Source organism: Lichenostomus cassidix, chromosome 9 (assembly GCF_008360975.1).
Source record: "Lichenostomus cassidix isolate B80296 chromosome 9, HeHo_3.0, whole genome shotgun sequence".
NCBI lineage: Eukaryota > Metazoa > Chordata > Aves > Passeriformes > Meliphagidae > Lichenostomus > Lichenostomus cassidix.
Window position 1 is genome coordinate 20,559,644 of NC_139490.1, and position 17,203 is coordinate 20,576,846.

The 17,203-nt window shown below is 41.1% G+C and overlaps 1 protein-coding gene across 1 annotated transcript; it reads left to right on the forward strand.

Moving 5' to 3' along the window:
- Window positions 1-1,169: 1,169 nt before the first annotated feature.
- Window positions 1,170-15,348, forward strand: PARL (presenilin associated rhomboid like). The gene is made up of 10 exons (XM_085069750.1): window positions 1,170-1,256; window positions 1,340-1,538; window positions 2,281-2,421; window positions 4,900-4,948; window positions 6,904-6,999; window positions 8,404-8,553; window positions 8,918-8,988; window positions 10,321-10,422; window positions 13,558-13,655; window positions 15,029-15,348. Exons 1-10 carry the CDS (start codon window positions 1,210-1,212, stop codon window positions 15,144-15,146), a joined length of 1,071 nt encoding a protein of 356 aa, XP_084925876.1. The 5' UTR covers window positions 1,170-1,209; the 3' UTR covers window positions 15,147-15,348.
- Window positions 15,349-17,203: the final 1,855 nt, after the last annotated feature.

Consider the following 17,203-nt stretch of genomic DNA (forward strand, 5'->3'; position numbering starts at 1 on the left):
GAGGAGCCAGGAGAGGAAAGCTGCTGAGGTGTGGCAAGGTGATGTGGAGCCACACATAGAGCAAGGCAATGCTGAGGCAGCAGCTCCAGCCTCCACCTCACCTCCTGGGCTGCTACAGGCTAGGAGAAGACAGGTTCTGCCTATTCCATAAGGCTTTTAGAGAGCAGTACATTAAATCAGCCCTGCAGAGAGACCTTGATAAATCAGAGAGCTGGGCCATCACCAACTGTATAAAGCTTGACAACCCCAGTGTACCTACAAACTGGGAACAAGACGCTGAAAAACATGTCATGGAAAGGGACCTGGGGGTCCTGCTCGATGGCAAGTTGATAATGAGTCAGCAGTGCCCTGGCAACCAGGAGTGTCCTGGGGGGCATTGCTGACTAGGCCAGGGTGGGGATTGCCCAAGTCTGTTCTGCAGGGCCTCACCTTGAGTCCCGGGGGGAGTTTTGGGCACCACAATATAAAAAAGACGTTAAGCTATTAGAGTGTCCAAAGGAGGGCCACAAGGATGGAGAAGAGCCTTGAGAAACCATACAAGGAATGGGTCTATTGGTCTATCCAGCCTGGAGGAGACTGGGAGGAGACTTCATTGCAGTCTGCCACTTCATCCACAGGCTCTCATCTGTGGTGACCAGTGACAAGACCCGAGGGAATGGCCTGAAGTTGTGTCAGGGCAGGTTTAGGTTGGGTATTAGAAAAAGGTTCTTCATTCAGAGGATGGCTGGGCACTGGAATGGGCTCTCGTGTGAAGTGGCCGCATTACCAAGCCTAACAGAGTTCAAGGAGCATTTGGGCAACACTCAGGTGGTGGGGTTATTTGGGATGGTCCTGTGTAGAGCCAGGAGGTGGACTCGATGATCCTTGTGCGTCCCGTCTAACTCAACATATTCTGTCACCCTCAAGTTTCATGGCGCCAGCGCTGCTCGCCGAGGGGGCCGCGGCGGTGAATGCGCTGCCGCGCTCATCATGGCGGCACAGTAGGCACCACCCGCTCGACATGGCGGCCCCAGGAAAGCTCCGACCCGGCGGCGCTGCCCGCCCTGCCCCGGCGGCGGCACCGGAGCACACCCGGGCGCCCATCCACCCGCCGTGCGGAGAGCCCCAGGAGCCGCACCTGCCCTGCGCCTTGCGGTGACCGAGCGGCTCCCCCACCACCGGCGGGAAGATGTCGCCCAGCTGCCCCGGAAGCGCTCGGGAGGCGCCAACATGGCGTGGCGGTGCTGGGCCCGCGCCGGGGGCCCGCGGCCGCACAGGTACCGCCGGGACGGGACGGGGAGGGGAGGGGAAGGGGCAGCTGGGGCGGGCGGTGCTGACGGTCCGCGTGTTTCCTCCGCAGGCTGGCGGTGCTGCTGCTGCAGCCGCGGCGGGGTTTCCGCCGGGCGCGGCCGCGGCCCGAAGAGCCCCCGGCAGCCGCCGCCGAGGCGCGGCCCGTCCCGCCGTCCCCGCGCCGCAGCCTGTGCCCGCCGTCGCCCACCGCGGCCGCCGGCCGCCCCTCGCCCCGCCGCCTGGTCAAGCCGCTCCTGTTCGCCGTAGGGGTAAGTGGCTCCTGCGGGACGCGGTGCCGTGCCCGGCGGGGGAGGGCGCGTCGGCAGGGAGCATATTCTGTCTCTCTCAGGGGAGTTCTTTCTTCTTGGGTTTCGCTTCTCAGTCCCTCAAAGCTAACGCAAGGCTGTTGGCCAAATATGGTGGCGTTATACTGGGAAAATACAAAGTAACTTCAAGCGGATCAGTGGAAGTATTGTGAAGGTATCCCAGTTTCATTCCATTTCAGTGAACTTAGTCATTTCATTGACTCATTTTGTTTGTGAACCTCTTTGATAAAGCATCATCCCATGACACTGAACATTTAGTAAACCTGAGAAAATGGCCTCAAGTTGCACCAGAAGAGATTTAGATTAGATAATAGAGAAAAAAAAGAAAAATAACAGAAGGGGTTATAAAGCAATGGAATCGGCTGCCCAGAGCAGTGGTGGAGTCACCATCCCTGAAAGTGTTCAAAAAACACGTGGATATGGCACTCGAGGACATCGCTAACTCAGTGGTGGTGCTGGGTTGACATTTGGACTTAGGATCTTAAAGGTGTTTTGCAGCCCTAAGGAGTCTGTGATTCTGTGAGTGCTGCTGGTCAGCTGCTGCCACAGCTCCTGTTGTCCTGCTCGCACTGCTCAGGGCTGAGCAGCTGGCTCAGCATGTGGCATTAGCCCGAGGTGTGCCCGGCTGCCTCGGCCAGGGCCCTGGCATGGAGTGCTCACTGAGCTTTTCTCTGCTATCACCCAGTTCACAGGCTCAGCCTTCGGCTCCGCTGCCATCTGGCAGTATGAGTCGCTCAAGTCGCGAGTCCAGACCTACTTCGAGGAAGCTCGAGCAGACTGGATGGATAAAATGCGGCCGCAGAAGAGAGGCGACTTCAGAAAGCAGGTACATGGAGCCAGGCCCGGGCTGCTGACACGGGGTGGATCCCTGTGGGAGTGCAAGGCACAGCCATATCTCTCCTCCCGTGCAAGCACCGTTTGTTCAACAGATAATTGTCCTGGTTATTCTGATTTGTACCTTGGAGAAATAATGGGTTCTCAACAAATTACAGCACATAAGTTGCCTTACAAGGAAAACTGATAGAATTAGTTCTAAAAAACTGTAATTCTCAGTATCACTGCAAAATGTATAGTGAAAAAACAGAGAAAAGTACCATCTTCACCCAGAAATGCAGGAAAGAGATGTCAGTAGTAGGAATTTGTTCGTCTAAACTAGGTATCATTTGCTTTTTCACCATAAAAAACCCCCAACAAATGTTCTTGTTGTATCTTAAGTGCTCTCAAGAGTGAACATAACTTCCCAAAGAGCACAGAGCTCGATTAAATTCTCAGTCTTAAGCATAAGACTTTTCCAGTGCCCTGGCTTCTGAAATGTATTTGTATTTTCAGCATCTAAACCCTTAAAGATATGAGGTTTTAGAGGGCTTTTTTACTTTGAGAGCTGACATTTCCATTCAAGTACTGTGGAGTTTGGACAGCAAGAACAAAATAAGTGCTGCAAGATTTGTTATAAATTTAGTTGGCATCCCAAAAGCATCAGTCATTTAGTTTTTAATTAAGTATATTAAAACTAACCTAAACATTCATGTATGTTTGCATTTGTTTCAAGGTTACTACTGGCCTGTGATAGACCTGGCTTGACACTCTTTCAGGTCTGGTTGTCCAAAGGATGTAGGGCTGAGTGTGGAGCTGGAGAAGCTCAGGATCCTGGGTAGGACATGGCAGGAGCTATTTTTCTAATGTGTATTGTGCACACCAGCACTGCTGTGGAAATGGGCATTTGGGATAACCCTGGTGGGCAGCTGAGCTCCCCATGGCTTCTCGCTCACAGCCCCCACAAACCCCCAGTGGGCTGGGGGAGAAGAAAATCAGGAAAACTTGGGGGCAGAGATAAAACAATCACCAAAAAATTGTTTAGTAAGTATGAGAACAGAGAAGAAAACAAGTAATGCTAAGGCAATCACTCACGGTTTCCGGTGGAAAGACCAGTTCCCAATGAGTTTGTGAGAAAAATATGTTAAACTCCGGAAATCCACTCTTTTTGGGGGATGGCATTGTGTTGTAGGGAAAATCTCTTTGATTAGTTCAGGTCATCTGCTTGGTTGTGTCCCCTTCCAGCCTGTAGCAACTTGCAGCGGCAGAGCAAGGAATGGAAAAGATCTTGATGTTGTGCAATCACCATTCACCAAAATGTAGGACATTAGTTTGTTATCAGTACTGTTTTGGTCAAAAATCTAAAACAGAACCATGTATAAGCTGAAAGAAAGAAAATTACTTCTATCCCAGCATGCTTTCTTGCTTGGTGTATATGAACTGCAGGGGAGATTATGATCAGCACTTAATATTTTAAAATAATTTTGCTTTTATACTTTTGTTTTCCTTCAAAACCTGAAGGGGAAGATCTGGTGATTAGCTATCCAAAAAAGAAAACTAAACTGCTCTGTTGTTAATAGGCTTAAACTCCCAATCCCCATCTTCAATGGGTAAGTTCTATTTCTAAGAGTTCAGGAATCCCCCGGTTGTTGCTGGGGGCATATAATCCTTGTATTTTTTGGAAAATGTCTGTTCAGTGTTTTTATACTGAAGAATATCCTCTGCCAGAGAATTAAACAAAAAATGCAGTGAAGTTGTTACTTTGATATCAAATAGTGAATACTTTGTTTCATACAGCATTGTATCTCCTGCTTCCAACCTGCAGATAATTTTTATGACATTGTCCCCATCAATATGGTTGGAAGGTCATTGAGGTAGCAACAAAATATATGTCCAAAATGATTACGAAAGCTGAGGAAGGGAAAGGGGGGTACAATTTGTCTGTGGGCTGACTGCGCTCAAAATAAACTTTTTCAGGGGTTTTAAACTTGGAGGAGGGCTGGGTGAGCTGGACGCAAGGGGGAATGGATTCCACATCTTGTGAGCCACCTCTGCAAAAGTGATCCTGGCACAAAAGTGGAATCACTCAAAGGTGGGTGGTGTGATGTTAGACAGCATTAGGGTGAAGCTTAGTAGAGGCAGGATTTATGCTAACTTTGGCTAATCTGCTAAAGTCAGCATTATGGGCTAGATCTTTGTTTAATGCAAGCAGGATAAGACCATTGGAGTTTTGTAAAAGGATATAATTTTTGAAGAAACTCTTCATCCATATTGGGGTGTTTTATCAAAAGCAGGGCAGATAACTGTTCTTGAGTAAGGAAATGTCAACTTGAAAAGCTAAAACAATCACAAGTAAAAAAACTTGAAACCAATTTACTTCACAGATTTCAAACAAATGCTTTCCATTCTTAAAAACCTCTAACCTTACATGAATGTTTTTGAAGTTGCAAATGCTTCACAGTGGCATTGATGGACAACAATTCTGTTTCAGGTTAACAGCTGGTGGAATAACCTGACTGAGGGTCAGCGGACTGTGACAGGTTTGTGTTAGCTTACAAGTATTAGACATACACAGGAAGAGAAATATGGCAAACAGGTACAGTATATTAAAACAGATGGCTTTCATACCACATTTAGATTGTTGGGCACAAAGCATGTGTAAACTTACACCTGCACATGCACTATTTCTGCTACACTTCCTTCTCAGAAACTATTTTTTGTATGCCTTAAAAAAGTTCCTATGCATCTGTGTGAGAGAGTGTGGAGGATTAACTAGAATCCTCCCCAGCAGTATTTTTCTCAGGAATTATGAAAACCACCAAATGCTTTTAGAAGAAATAGGTGTATATATTCCACTGAAATGTGGAACTAAAATTCCCTAATAGTTACACAGTTGCAGCATTGCGTATGAAAAGTAGCAAAAAAATTACCGTTTGAGCTTTCCTTTGGTTATAATGTAGTTTTGATTGGTTTGCCCAATGCCAGTTAAAATCCCCGAGATAAATGTAATGTGTGAACAGAAATTGATGAGAACTTGATTCAAATCCAATAGCTGAGCCCTATCTCCTGTTACATATTCTACATTAAGTATTTACTGAACCAGTATTAGCAGGTTGTTAGCATAAGGTTACTTAAATGCTATTTCTCTGCCATTTACCTTTTCTACAGAAACATTTTGAAAAAAAAATTCAATCAACTTACTAAGTCTTTGAAGAGTTGACTTCCAATTTAAGACTAGATTGCATAAATGCTGAATGTTTCAGGCCACTCAATTAACAAGTGCACTCAGGAAATTTTGTACAATGCTTTGCATTGCTTCAACATGCAAGCCAGGTCATGATACAGATACTGTGTTGGGACTGTGAGGATTGATATTCTATAGACTCTGCAGCATCCCTGGACATCTAATTAATCTAACAAGCGATAGGAATTGTAGCTGGTAGTGCCTGAGCTCATCAGATACTTGCCCTAACTAGGCTGGGCTAACTGTCCTGAAATGCTTGACAGTTCTGTAACACTTTGGTTTGGCATGCAGGGAAAGTATTTCCTCTACTAAAATGCATGGTAGAATAGGAGGGAGTATTGAAAGAAGAGATCTATTGAAATTTTGGTTCTAGAATTTATGGATCATAGCTTTTCAGAGTTTTTGCATTTTATTGCAAACTTCAAATGAGAGTAATTATCTGACATTACCCATTATGTAGAGGAACACAGTTATTTTCCCCTTTAATGTTTCCAGCTATTATAAAATGTTTTAAATATGTTTTATAACATCCAACATTCTATCTAAATGCTTGGGTAGAAGTAGAGAAGGCAATTTAAAGAAGAAATAATACATTTTCATTATGTTTTTAATAATTTACCTTCTTATTTAAAATAAAGTAAGATTGCAATAACATCTGTGAAGTAAAAAGCTGTGAGTTTGCTGTCTCCCAAAGCTCACTGTGCCCTAGCAATGCCAGTACAACTTTACAATTTCCTTAAAACCAAAGCTGCCCCCAAAAATGGACAGGATGCATACTATGTGTTTGTATAGTTCCCTCAGTCTTCTCCCTTTGCACAGTTTAATGCAAGTGTGCAGTAGATTGGTGCCATTTGGGAATAAACTGCAAGGGGGCAGGAAATGGGACCTCATAACTAGCTCCTGTTTCATTGATTCTGCAATGGAATAGCAGTTTGAAACCATAGCTTGAACCTTTTCAGCACAGATTTTTCTGGACTGTTGGATTCATTACACTGATTCATTACACTATGTTAGAACAGTTGCAATTAAATGTCATATTTCTGAAAGACTTCCACTATTTAAATGTAGTTTTCAGTATTTTTCATTGCTTTTCCTAAACTGTATACAAACTAAGAAGTGGATATTGCTTTTCATGGGATTGTGAAATCCCATGAAATTCTACAAGGTGCCTTTTTAAATACTTGCTTTCAGTAAGCATTAGGGTGTGTTACATTTGTAATTTGCTTTTCTTTTTCTTCCCCCTTTTAATAGGTATTATAGCTGCAAATGTCTTTGTATTCTGTTTGTGGAGGCTGCCTGGCATGCGACGGATTATGTTTACATATTTCACCTCAAATCCATCCTCCAGTAAGTGAACAGTAATTTGGGTGACTTTCCCACATAGAGATGTAATAGAACCTCTGATCATCCTGCTGAAGCTTCGGGTGGCTTATGGTTTACTTAGAGCTCCATCACTCACAAAGCAATGTCAGTCATGCCCAAACACATCATTCCATCTAGGCAGGAAATTGTTTGAGGGGAAAATGTTAGGAGTAATGGATCCAATTTTTTAAACAAATCACTGGTGCTTTTCTAAATCTTATAACATCAAAACTGTTGCCTGCTATCTGGCCTTCTCCTGCATACAGTGGGATGCAGCTCCTGGCTGAATAAAGGTGAGAGGTACTCTTCCCAGTGACGTCAGCCCCAGCTGCTTTCTTGGACAGAGTGCAAATCAAGCCACTCAGCAAAAGAGGAAAATAAACTGTACTACATAATGCCATTCATAAATTAAACTCAAATGTGACTATTTCCCCCCTTTAATGTTCTGTGGGATGCAGACAGAACCATCATCAGTCACATGCTTGTGTGCTTTCATCAGTAGACAAGCATTAGTCTGTAGATGTATATGGAGTCCTTGTTTCAGAGCTGTGCTTTGAGTCACATTAAGAAAACCTAAACAAACCAAGCACCAGCTTGGCTTTCACTGTGTGTTAAATGTGTTGAAGATATTAAGCTAGGGAAAGAAATTAGTAATATTTAATGGCAGAAAAATGAGGTTTCATCTCTACAGCAGAGAAAATAATTTAAAGGACAGGGAGACAAACGCGTTCGGAAAGTACCTCCTGCTGTCCTCTTAATTTCGGCTGAAAACATGGAAACTCAACCAGTTTCCCCATGCACTCCAAAGCTAAAGATATCTGCTACCTAGATCTGAGCACGTCACCCCAAACACTCCTATTTTAAATAATGTTGACCTTCAAACCTGCTAATTGGCTTGTTTGCATTTTCAAGGCTGCCATTTCAGTGAGGAGAGCTCGTAGCTATTTCAAAAAGGAAAACTATTTTTTCTCTATGAGTTCATCTTTGTAGCAAATCAATTTTATATGGCTGCTCATATATTAAAGATCTTTCACCATATATAAATAAAATACTTTTTTTTTCTTTTTCAAAGTATAGGGCTTTGAAAAATAAAAGATAATAAAAAATAAAGTGTTTATAAGACAAATGTTTCATATGAAACAATCCCCAGTAGCTAAGACTGTTATTACAGCTTGCATGTCCTTAGGGTGTATGTTCTACCTTTTCAAAAGGTATTGCTTGGAATTTGAAATTTGTTCCATTTCTGGGTTTATTACCTAGCTTGTATTTGAGAATCTAAGCATAATTAGCCTGTAGTGTGTCTTGATGGATTTCTAGTCTGTGTGACGTGTAAGTTGAAGCAAATTAAAATACTGACTTCTTTATGTGCATTGTTTTTCTCTTTTATAGGAGCCCTGTGTTCTCCCATGCTGCTCTCTACATTTAGTCACTTCTCTCTCTTCCACATGGCAGCAAATATGTATGTTTTATGGAGTTTCTCCAGCAGCATTGTCTCTCTTCTGGGTTGTGAGCAGTTCATTGCAGTATATCTTTCTGCCGGTAATGTTAAATATATATATTTACAACACTTAAAAAATAGAAAGATGTATTCATACAAGTAAGCTGTGTGCGTGGTTAATAGATGTATGATGACAGATGGCCATTGTTCAGTCCCACACATTGCTTTATACTAAAGGCAGTACTACTTTGCTGTCATACAGATTTTTGGTGGGTTTAAGATACTGGGCTTTGAAATATCAGATAAAACTGTATCTGGCTTTAATTCCTGCTTTAGTACCAAAATAAAATAGCTCTTAATACAGTCTCTTGGGATTATCGTGACAAAAGATGACAGTTAATTTGTACTTTCTGATGCTTGTCTGCACTGCTGCCATCATTTCCAGTAGCAATTTCTCTTTTTCAGGGGTTATCTCCACTTTTGTCAGTTATGTTGCTAAAATGGCCACGGGAAGGTTTGAACCATCCCTTGGAGCTGTAAGTATCTTGGGATATGAGAGACTGATAATGATCTTTGAAGCCCATTTAAAAGCCTGCTGTATTCTTTAACCTGCGTAAAAGCCAAGGGTATATTTGGGGTATGGAAACTAGAAAGCTTTACCAAAATCAAGTAACTGAGTACAAACTGGTTCTCTGTGCAACAGCTTGCCTGTTCTTCAGATATGTTACTCTGCTGCAGCAGCTGCCCAGAACTAACACCACTTAATGCTGGGGGTTGTAAATGAGTCCTGAACAGCAGGACCTCTTGTCCCTGAGCAGATCAGTTACATAACTTATTGCAGAAATGCTATTTCATAATTGTGTAGCAGTTTTCTCTAATTAAAAATAGAATACTTTCAAAAGACCTAATGTAATCAGACAATCAAACTCAGCATGTGATCCCAGTGGAAGTTGTAGGGCATGCTGTGCAGGAAGGGCAGCACTCCTGCCAAAAATCTCACCCGATAAATGATATGAGGCAGGCTGAGGAGCTCCTGTAGTTGCCAGCTCTTTCCAAATGTTTTTAGTAGTGGAACATTTTAAAACATTTAACTTGCATTAAATTGGATGTTAACCTAGACATTTGCCAGGTTTTAAAGGCTGAACTTACTATACAAAATAATTTTGATAAAAGCCAGATTCTCATCCTTCTATTGGAATGAAAAAAACTGTTTAGCTGTGCTGAAGTTAGAATTGTTGGAAATGCCATCTGTGTATTGTCCCTTTGTCTTATGAATAAACTATAGCTGAAGCAAGTTACTTTCCCTTAGTCTTACTCATCTGAACTTACTGCAATTACCACACATTGCATTAGTTTACTGCATTCAGAGCCTTTCCAGTGAGATTATTTCAAGGATACAAAAGCCCATGGTCAGTTTAGCACAGTCCAGGGAATTACTTGTTTCACAGACAAAAGATTTTTGTCCCTGTCCATCTGTTATTTTCCTTGGTTTTGTACAAGCTTAAGAATGATTCCCTTCATCAGATATGTCTATGCTTGATATACGTGTTAGATTCCTACGGTTTACTTGGAAAAAGCACATTTACATAAATTGTTATCTTCCATCTGGGAGTGGTGATTTCTTAATTATATAAGACAATTTGAAGGATGTTTTCCCCTATTTATAATTTCAGGTATTGAAATTAAATACTGGCATCTTGTTTTATTTTTATTCTGAACTTTTCTGTGGTGCTTTGTACTTTGAGGTTTACCGGAGGGCTGCATTTGAAAATAAAAACCAAAAGGAAAACAGATTCACATGCAAAAAAAATATATTATCCCTTATGTAACACCTCAGCTTACTTCAATGTATTTTCCTGTATTTCCAGTCAGGAGCTATAATGACTGTCCTTGCAGCTGTATGTACGAAGATGCCAGAAGCTAAACTGGCCATCATACTTCTTCCGATGTTCACATTTACAGCAGGAAGTGTAAGTGCCTTTGAACTTCAAAGAAATGCTATTCTCAAAACATTATCCTCACATTTCTAAGCTGTTGAATTTATTTTGAAAGAGAATAAGGGTCATGGAAGTCCCAGGGACTGATTCTGAATTGTTGTAGCCTAGCACAGTCATTACAGCAATACGTGGTGAATACAGAATTATCCTAAATTACATCTTCCATAGGTGTGTTTCAAATCTAATCCCAAGAGGTGAAAGAAGCTGGGAGGGAGTCAGTTCAACTTTCTGAGGAAACCTGCATACACATCCTCTTTTTGATATTTTTTATAGCAGCACTTGTAACAGGCTGATGTAAAACTGGTACATAGTCTTTAAAGAAAAATTTATCAAGATGAGAAACACAGAATTTCACTTCTCATGGGAGATTACATTCCAGCCCTGGAGAAATATTTGCCTCCTCTTTTGGATACCATCTTTTGATACTTTTAGGAGCAATGTTGGAATTAGAAGTAGGCTACTGAGACTTTTTTCATGTATACTACTAGAACTCCTTTTTTTTTATTGAGTTCTTTTATGCACATCCACTACTACATTTAAGAAAAGCCTCTCATGTATATCTTAACTTGCTTTAATAAGTTAATCATCTTTGGTCCACTGCTTAAAGTTGTTTTACTGCTTAGAGTGGTTAAGCCAGGTCATTCCATGATCATGAGATTTAATACTTTTTGTAAGTGAAGCTTACAGATTTGAGCAAACATTATTAGATGTAGCCTTCCTGTTTTTCTTGCACTTCTGCTTGAGTTAACCTAGTTTTTTGGGTAGTTATTTTTCTTTTTTGCATGCTATCCTTTAACTGCAAGTTTATTTAAAAAGGTGGCCAGGGTAGAAATATAAGCAGAGCCCTAGAGAGCATTACCATGAGCAAATTCTCATTGCAATGCAAAACAAGAGCAGCATCAGCTATTGCAGTACAAACACTGGAATGAACTCAGCCCTAATATATAATTGTATACCTAAACTTTACATACTCCTTTAACCTACCTTGCCTATACTGTAATAGGCTGTTAAATTAAACAAGCCAGTGTAGCAACAGAGCTTCTATTCTAACACCTGTGCTTAAGGAAAGAAATCATGCCTAAAGTAACATTTCATCCTAGCATTAAATCTGTCAGTCTTTATGAAATGAGGCATTTAGTAAAATCTTGTGTATTAGCAGTTATGGTGCCTTGTGTCTCCTGAAGATGGTACACCATTGCTCAGGCTGCTCTGGCTGTGGAGTTGCTCACTGTCATCCTGATTTTCTGCCTTCCAACAAATGTTTATATCAGATAACAGGGATGCTGCCCCACGTTTCATCCACTAGGGGGTTGTGTTCCAGAGCACAGATGCACATAAATCTAAGTTACATCAGAATCAGAGAATGAAAATATTGCAATTAGGTATTTTGTGTCTTGACAGTGGACTCAGTGCTGACACTCACCACAGTGGCAAGCATCAGCTTCCTATTATATCCTGGTACACCATTTTATACCCTTTCTTCACATGCATAGCAGGTGCTTCTTATTACATTACTGTTGGTTAGCAAACCATCCACAGGTGCCTTCTGCAATCAGTCACACATGTCTGCGTTCTCTACTTCATTCTTTAACAAAGCTGTTTATTTCTCTTGTTCAGGGCACAGCTGTAACTTGTTTAGGTTAAGGTTGCTCACAGCTTTTTCTTATCTTACCAAAATTCCCCCTTTTTGCTTTTTAACTACAAATGTTGAACACAAAAACTGCAAGCAGTGGCTATTTAACGTATGCAGTTTTCATTTTGAAAATTCATGTTTTAAATGGCATTCATTTCTACTAGTTCTTCTTTTGGAAGTTAATAGTGCTCTGGAAACTGATCTTTTTCTTTCATATAACTTTACAGTCATTGTAATTGTCACACCTGTCTTTTTGGATTTATTCTTTTACTTTGGTCTTTGCATTCTGGACACACAGCCTGGATTTGCTGCACCGTGCTAGGTTTAATCTGCTGAACTATAATTTGCATTCTTCTTTTACACACAGAACATTTTTCTATTGCTTTCTTTTTTTACACACAGAACATTTCTTAACTTTCCCACCTTATACATTCTATGGAAGCTAGGAGTGCTCTGGAAACTGAACCAAAACTTGTATAATCAGGCTGCTTTAGTTCCTTGGAGATTTGTAGACAGGCATTCTTTTATTGCAGATTCTTTTACACACAGAACATTTTTCTATTGCCTTTTTCTTTTTGCCATAACTTTCACACCTTGTACAAATAACATTTTTTAAAATTCACAGCAGAATGTCCAGAATAAAGTTTTTTCTGCTGACCTTTGAATCCCCATTTCTATGTTACCAGCCACTCACCTGGGGTCGGGTGTCTCTTATTTTTCCTTTCTTAAATCATGCTGACATCTTCAGGCTCTCCCTCTGCCTGCTTGCTTGGCTGGGCTCCGCTGCCAGCTACTCTCTGAGCCACAGTCTCAACTCTTATCACATCAGGGTCACCATTTGACAGCAGACTCATGGCTGATACCACAGTGGCAATCATTAGCTTCTGATTATTTCCTGGTACACCTTTTTATACCCTCTCTTCACATACATAGCAGGTGTTCCTTATTACATTACTGTTGATTAGCAAACCATCCACAGGTGCCTTCTGCAGTCAGTCACACACCTCCACATTCACTGCTCCATTCTTTAACAAAGCTGTTTATTTCTCTTGTTTAGGGGCACAGCTGTAACTTATTTAGGTTAGGTTGCTCACAGCTTTTTCTTACCTTACCACAGTGCAGTGTCTTTTATAGCATGTACTCTTTCAGGTAATTTCTGTTTCCTCCTGACTGAAGTTTGGAATGTATTTATAGGTTCAGAAATGAAGACTGGAAAAGACTGAGTATCCTAAAGAAGACATTCCTACCCTGAACTATTATGTAGCTGCTCACGTCTGTATTTTGACGGCACAATACAGCTGAAGACTGAGTCCCTTACTTTAAAACATTTTTTTTACAGTAATTGCTTTGATAGAAATTTGTTCATAGGATGTTTTTTGATTCCAAATTTTTGCTCTGTGCTAGAATAGAAAGTTGTTATCATTGGCCACTTTTATGCTGTGACTGATCCTGTCCATTCCACTCTTCCTTTCTAGGCTTTAAAAGCCATAATTGCATTTGACACTGCAGGGCTTGCTTTAGGCTGGAGACTTTTTGATCATGCTGCACACCTTGGTGGAGCTCTCTTTGGAATGTAAGTCTATATTTACTAACTGTTTATTTTGTATTTAAATTAATCCTGTATTTTCCCCCTTACTTCCTATATTGCTGAAGTGTGTGGGGGGTGGGTTTGGAAAGTTGCCTGAACTAGCAATGAATACAACTCACTGTTACCCTTTTAGTGCTGTAAAATTGTATGAAAAACACTGTTAACAGATGTTTAGAACTGAAAGAATTGAGCTGAACTGCCTTAGAATCATGGATTAGATGTCAGGTGGTCCTGTAACCATAACCTGGGCTGGCTGTTTCTGTCCTGCTCTTTCCACCACATTGAAGAGAGTCACAGGGCAGAAAAGATTCTCACAAAGCACAGAATGGACAAATTAATAACTTTAAAGAGCTAAAAAAATGTCTTTGTCTCAGTATTTTTCCTCTAATTGCCAATTTAGAGAGAGCTACAGAATTAATATAAGCTCAGGCCAAATTCCTTTGGGCAGCCTCCACTGTGGTTTTCTCAGTGTTGCTGTATTGCCTTTGTGGGGAGCCTTCCTAATTAGTAAGAACTACTAGAAACAAGTTTGTAGGAAACAGTTCTGTATTGTTCCACATTTGAACTACATTGAGTTTTTCCCCTTCTACCCAACTGCACACTTATTGCTCAGTGCATTTTTTAATATTTTATGTAGGCATTTGAAAAGCCTACCTGAGATTTCACTAGGCCAGACTTCAAGGCAGACCAGTTTGTAGACCAAGTTGTTTCCTATTTCTTGGCCTTGGTGTCAGTAAGCTCTGTGCTGTAGAGTCTCCCTTTCTCCCCTTCTCTGGCATCACAAATGCATCTGATGTAGTCTTGCTGATTCATAACTCCTTTCTGTCGTGATGTATCTGTATCAGCTTGTTCATTGTAATGAAGGAACAATCTGGTAATGCAGATTCATATGTTAAAAGAGCATAGCAGTTGCAGTAAAAATGGTCTGGAGTTGAGAAGTTTCTTTCTTTCATTACCTACATATGTTTTATCTGTTTGTTCTACTCAATGATGATTTTGGTCACTTCATCCTAAAGTATGGCTTTATTTTGGACATATGTTGAATAGCCAAAGTGTTTTCTATACTTTGCCTCCCACTTTAGAAAGCAGCTGTATGCTTTAAAGGAATGGCCAGTTCACTGGCTGCTGACTCACAGTCCTCAGGACTCAGGTGTGAAGTTTGGCTTGTGAGAGAACCTATTTCCATGTGGTTGCTTCTCTTCATGCCTCTCCACCATAACCTCCATTGCTTAATCACTTACGTTGATATTCATATTGTCTTCCATACTATGTATTTACTTGGTTTGAGTGATGGGCCTGTTTTCTCTCAGAAGCAGGGAAAAGTCACAGTTAACTTTAACTATTACTTTCTTTCCCAGGTGGTATGTGACTTACGGCCATGAGCTCATATGGAAGAACAGAGAACCACTGGTGAAAGCTTGGCATGAAATGAGGACAAAGAACACAGGAAAGGGAGGAGGTGGAAGATCTAACTGATTCTAATCCTAGAGATTCCTTGTGCCCAAGTGGTATCTTACTTGAAGACATGGGATTGAATTGGTTTTGAAGGTTTTTTTGCTACTCAACATTAAGCCTCTGAGGAGCTGAAGTTTCTAATGTAACAAAATTATGTTACAAAAATGCATATCCATAGAAAATGAACTCTGACAAAGGTGGAACAATAAAGGTTTTTATCCTATTGCTTTCTGAGGTAACAGTCTGCATTACCTTTTTAAAGGTGGAATAAAACATGTTTTTCAATTAAGTGACCTCAATCTGTCAAAAAAATTAAAAATGGGGTACAGCTGGTTAATATTTGGGAAGATAAACATTTCCAAAACTGAGGAAGTTAATGCATCCCACACAACCCTAATGTCTGCAAGACAATACAAGGTGCTTTTTTAGAAGCTGCACTTTGGACAAGTTGGACTCACCATAAGGCTAATATGGTGAAGTTCAGTGGTTTTTACTGTTGAAAAGATTGGATGAAGTAAGGCAATGGTGTCTTTTGATCTGAAACTTGAAACACGTGAAGCAGTACTGGCTTGTTTGCCAAGGCTTATGTACGGGTTTAATGGTCCAGCTTTATTTGTCAGCTGTGGCTTATTCAACTTGCGTTTTTCATTTCTGTCAACTTCCAACAAACTTTCAGATCACATTTGATTTTACTACATTGATATCCTTTTCATAATTATGTGCAGGGGAAGAATGACATACTGTGGTTTTTGATATTCTGCCATGAGTTACACAGCTTTCTGCATTCCTTCACTACATTATTTGAGGGTGGGGTGGAGGGGTATTCTTTAAGCTGTGCTGTATTATTTGTTTCCTTTAAGGTTTTTCTAAGAATTTAACATTTGGTTCAGAATCTGTCAGCTTTAGAAAAGAAGCAGCTTCAGCAAAAATAGATGAGGTGGTTGAGATCAGCAACACTGTAACTAGAAGTAACTACTGAAGAAAATCGGAGGGTAGTACCATGACCAATTTCCTATTTTGCAAGTAAAAACTGGATTTGGGGTCTGCTGCTGCTGTGTCTGTCCTGCAAGGATGATACTGAATCCCTTGCAAAAGGCTGAAGAGTCTGCCCAGACACAAGCTGGTGGGTTCAAGCCCTCAATTTTTCCCTGTTAAATGAGTTAGTCCTTCCAGATGGACTGACCTGCCAAAGAACACGTTGCATTTGTAGGAAGCAATTTGTGGGTGTTTTTACTTTACCACAGTGTCTCACATAAAATATATTTTCTGTGGGGATAAAGAACACGTAATGCTAAGTGGCACCAGTTTTAATAAATAATGGAGTACAAAACTGGTGTAAACTCCGTATCACAGGCCAGTGGTTGTTTAAATTTTTTTCTCTGTTAGAAAAATGAGGCAGTTGAGGATTTGTAACTTCTTGTCAACATAAACACTTAAAAAATTAAGGAGCCAGAGTACCTAATACTCCTTTGCTCTGCTCCAGAAGTTTTCTGGTTTTCAGTTTCCAATCTACGATCTACTCCCCTTTCCTGCTTTGTGCTGTAGTATTCTGGACAAGCATGCCAATTTTCAGGGCTTCAGCCACAGTGCAGCCCTGCCTGCAGCAGAGAGAGGGCAGCCGAATATGCAGCGAGTGCACTGCTGCCAGGGAGAAGCCAGCAGCAGCTGATGATGGCCACTGAACAGGCTTGTCCTAAGGGAGTATTTCATGCCAGAGAAGCTCAAAAGCCATTCCTCAGACTACTTCACATGTTGGGTTTGCATCTATTGTGTTTGTCCAATCCTTTTATTTTTCTCCTTTTCCTTGTGTTACCTCTTGTCCATTAAACAACTTACCTCATCTCTTCAACAATTATGTATTTGTTGAGAGTTTTTCAGAGATCCTGTCTGAAAGCAGCAGGGAGTAATACTGCAGGAAATACAGTGCATAAAACCTGAAGAAGATTATATTTTACATGTCTAGTAGAATAAGCCAGAATTGTGATTAAGATCTTCAACATAGCAGCCAGTACTTCATGCTGTATCATCTGCAAAATGAAGTCCCACTTGTGCTGTGTTAGACCTCCCTGCAGCCTCCC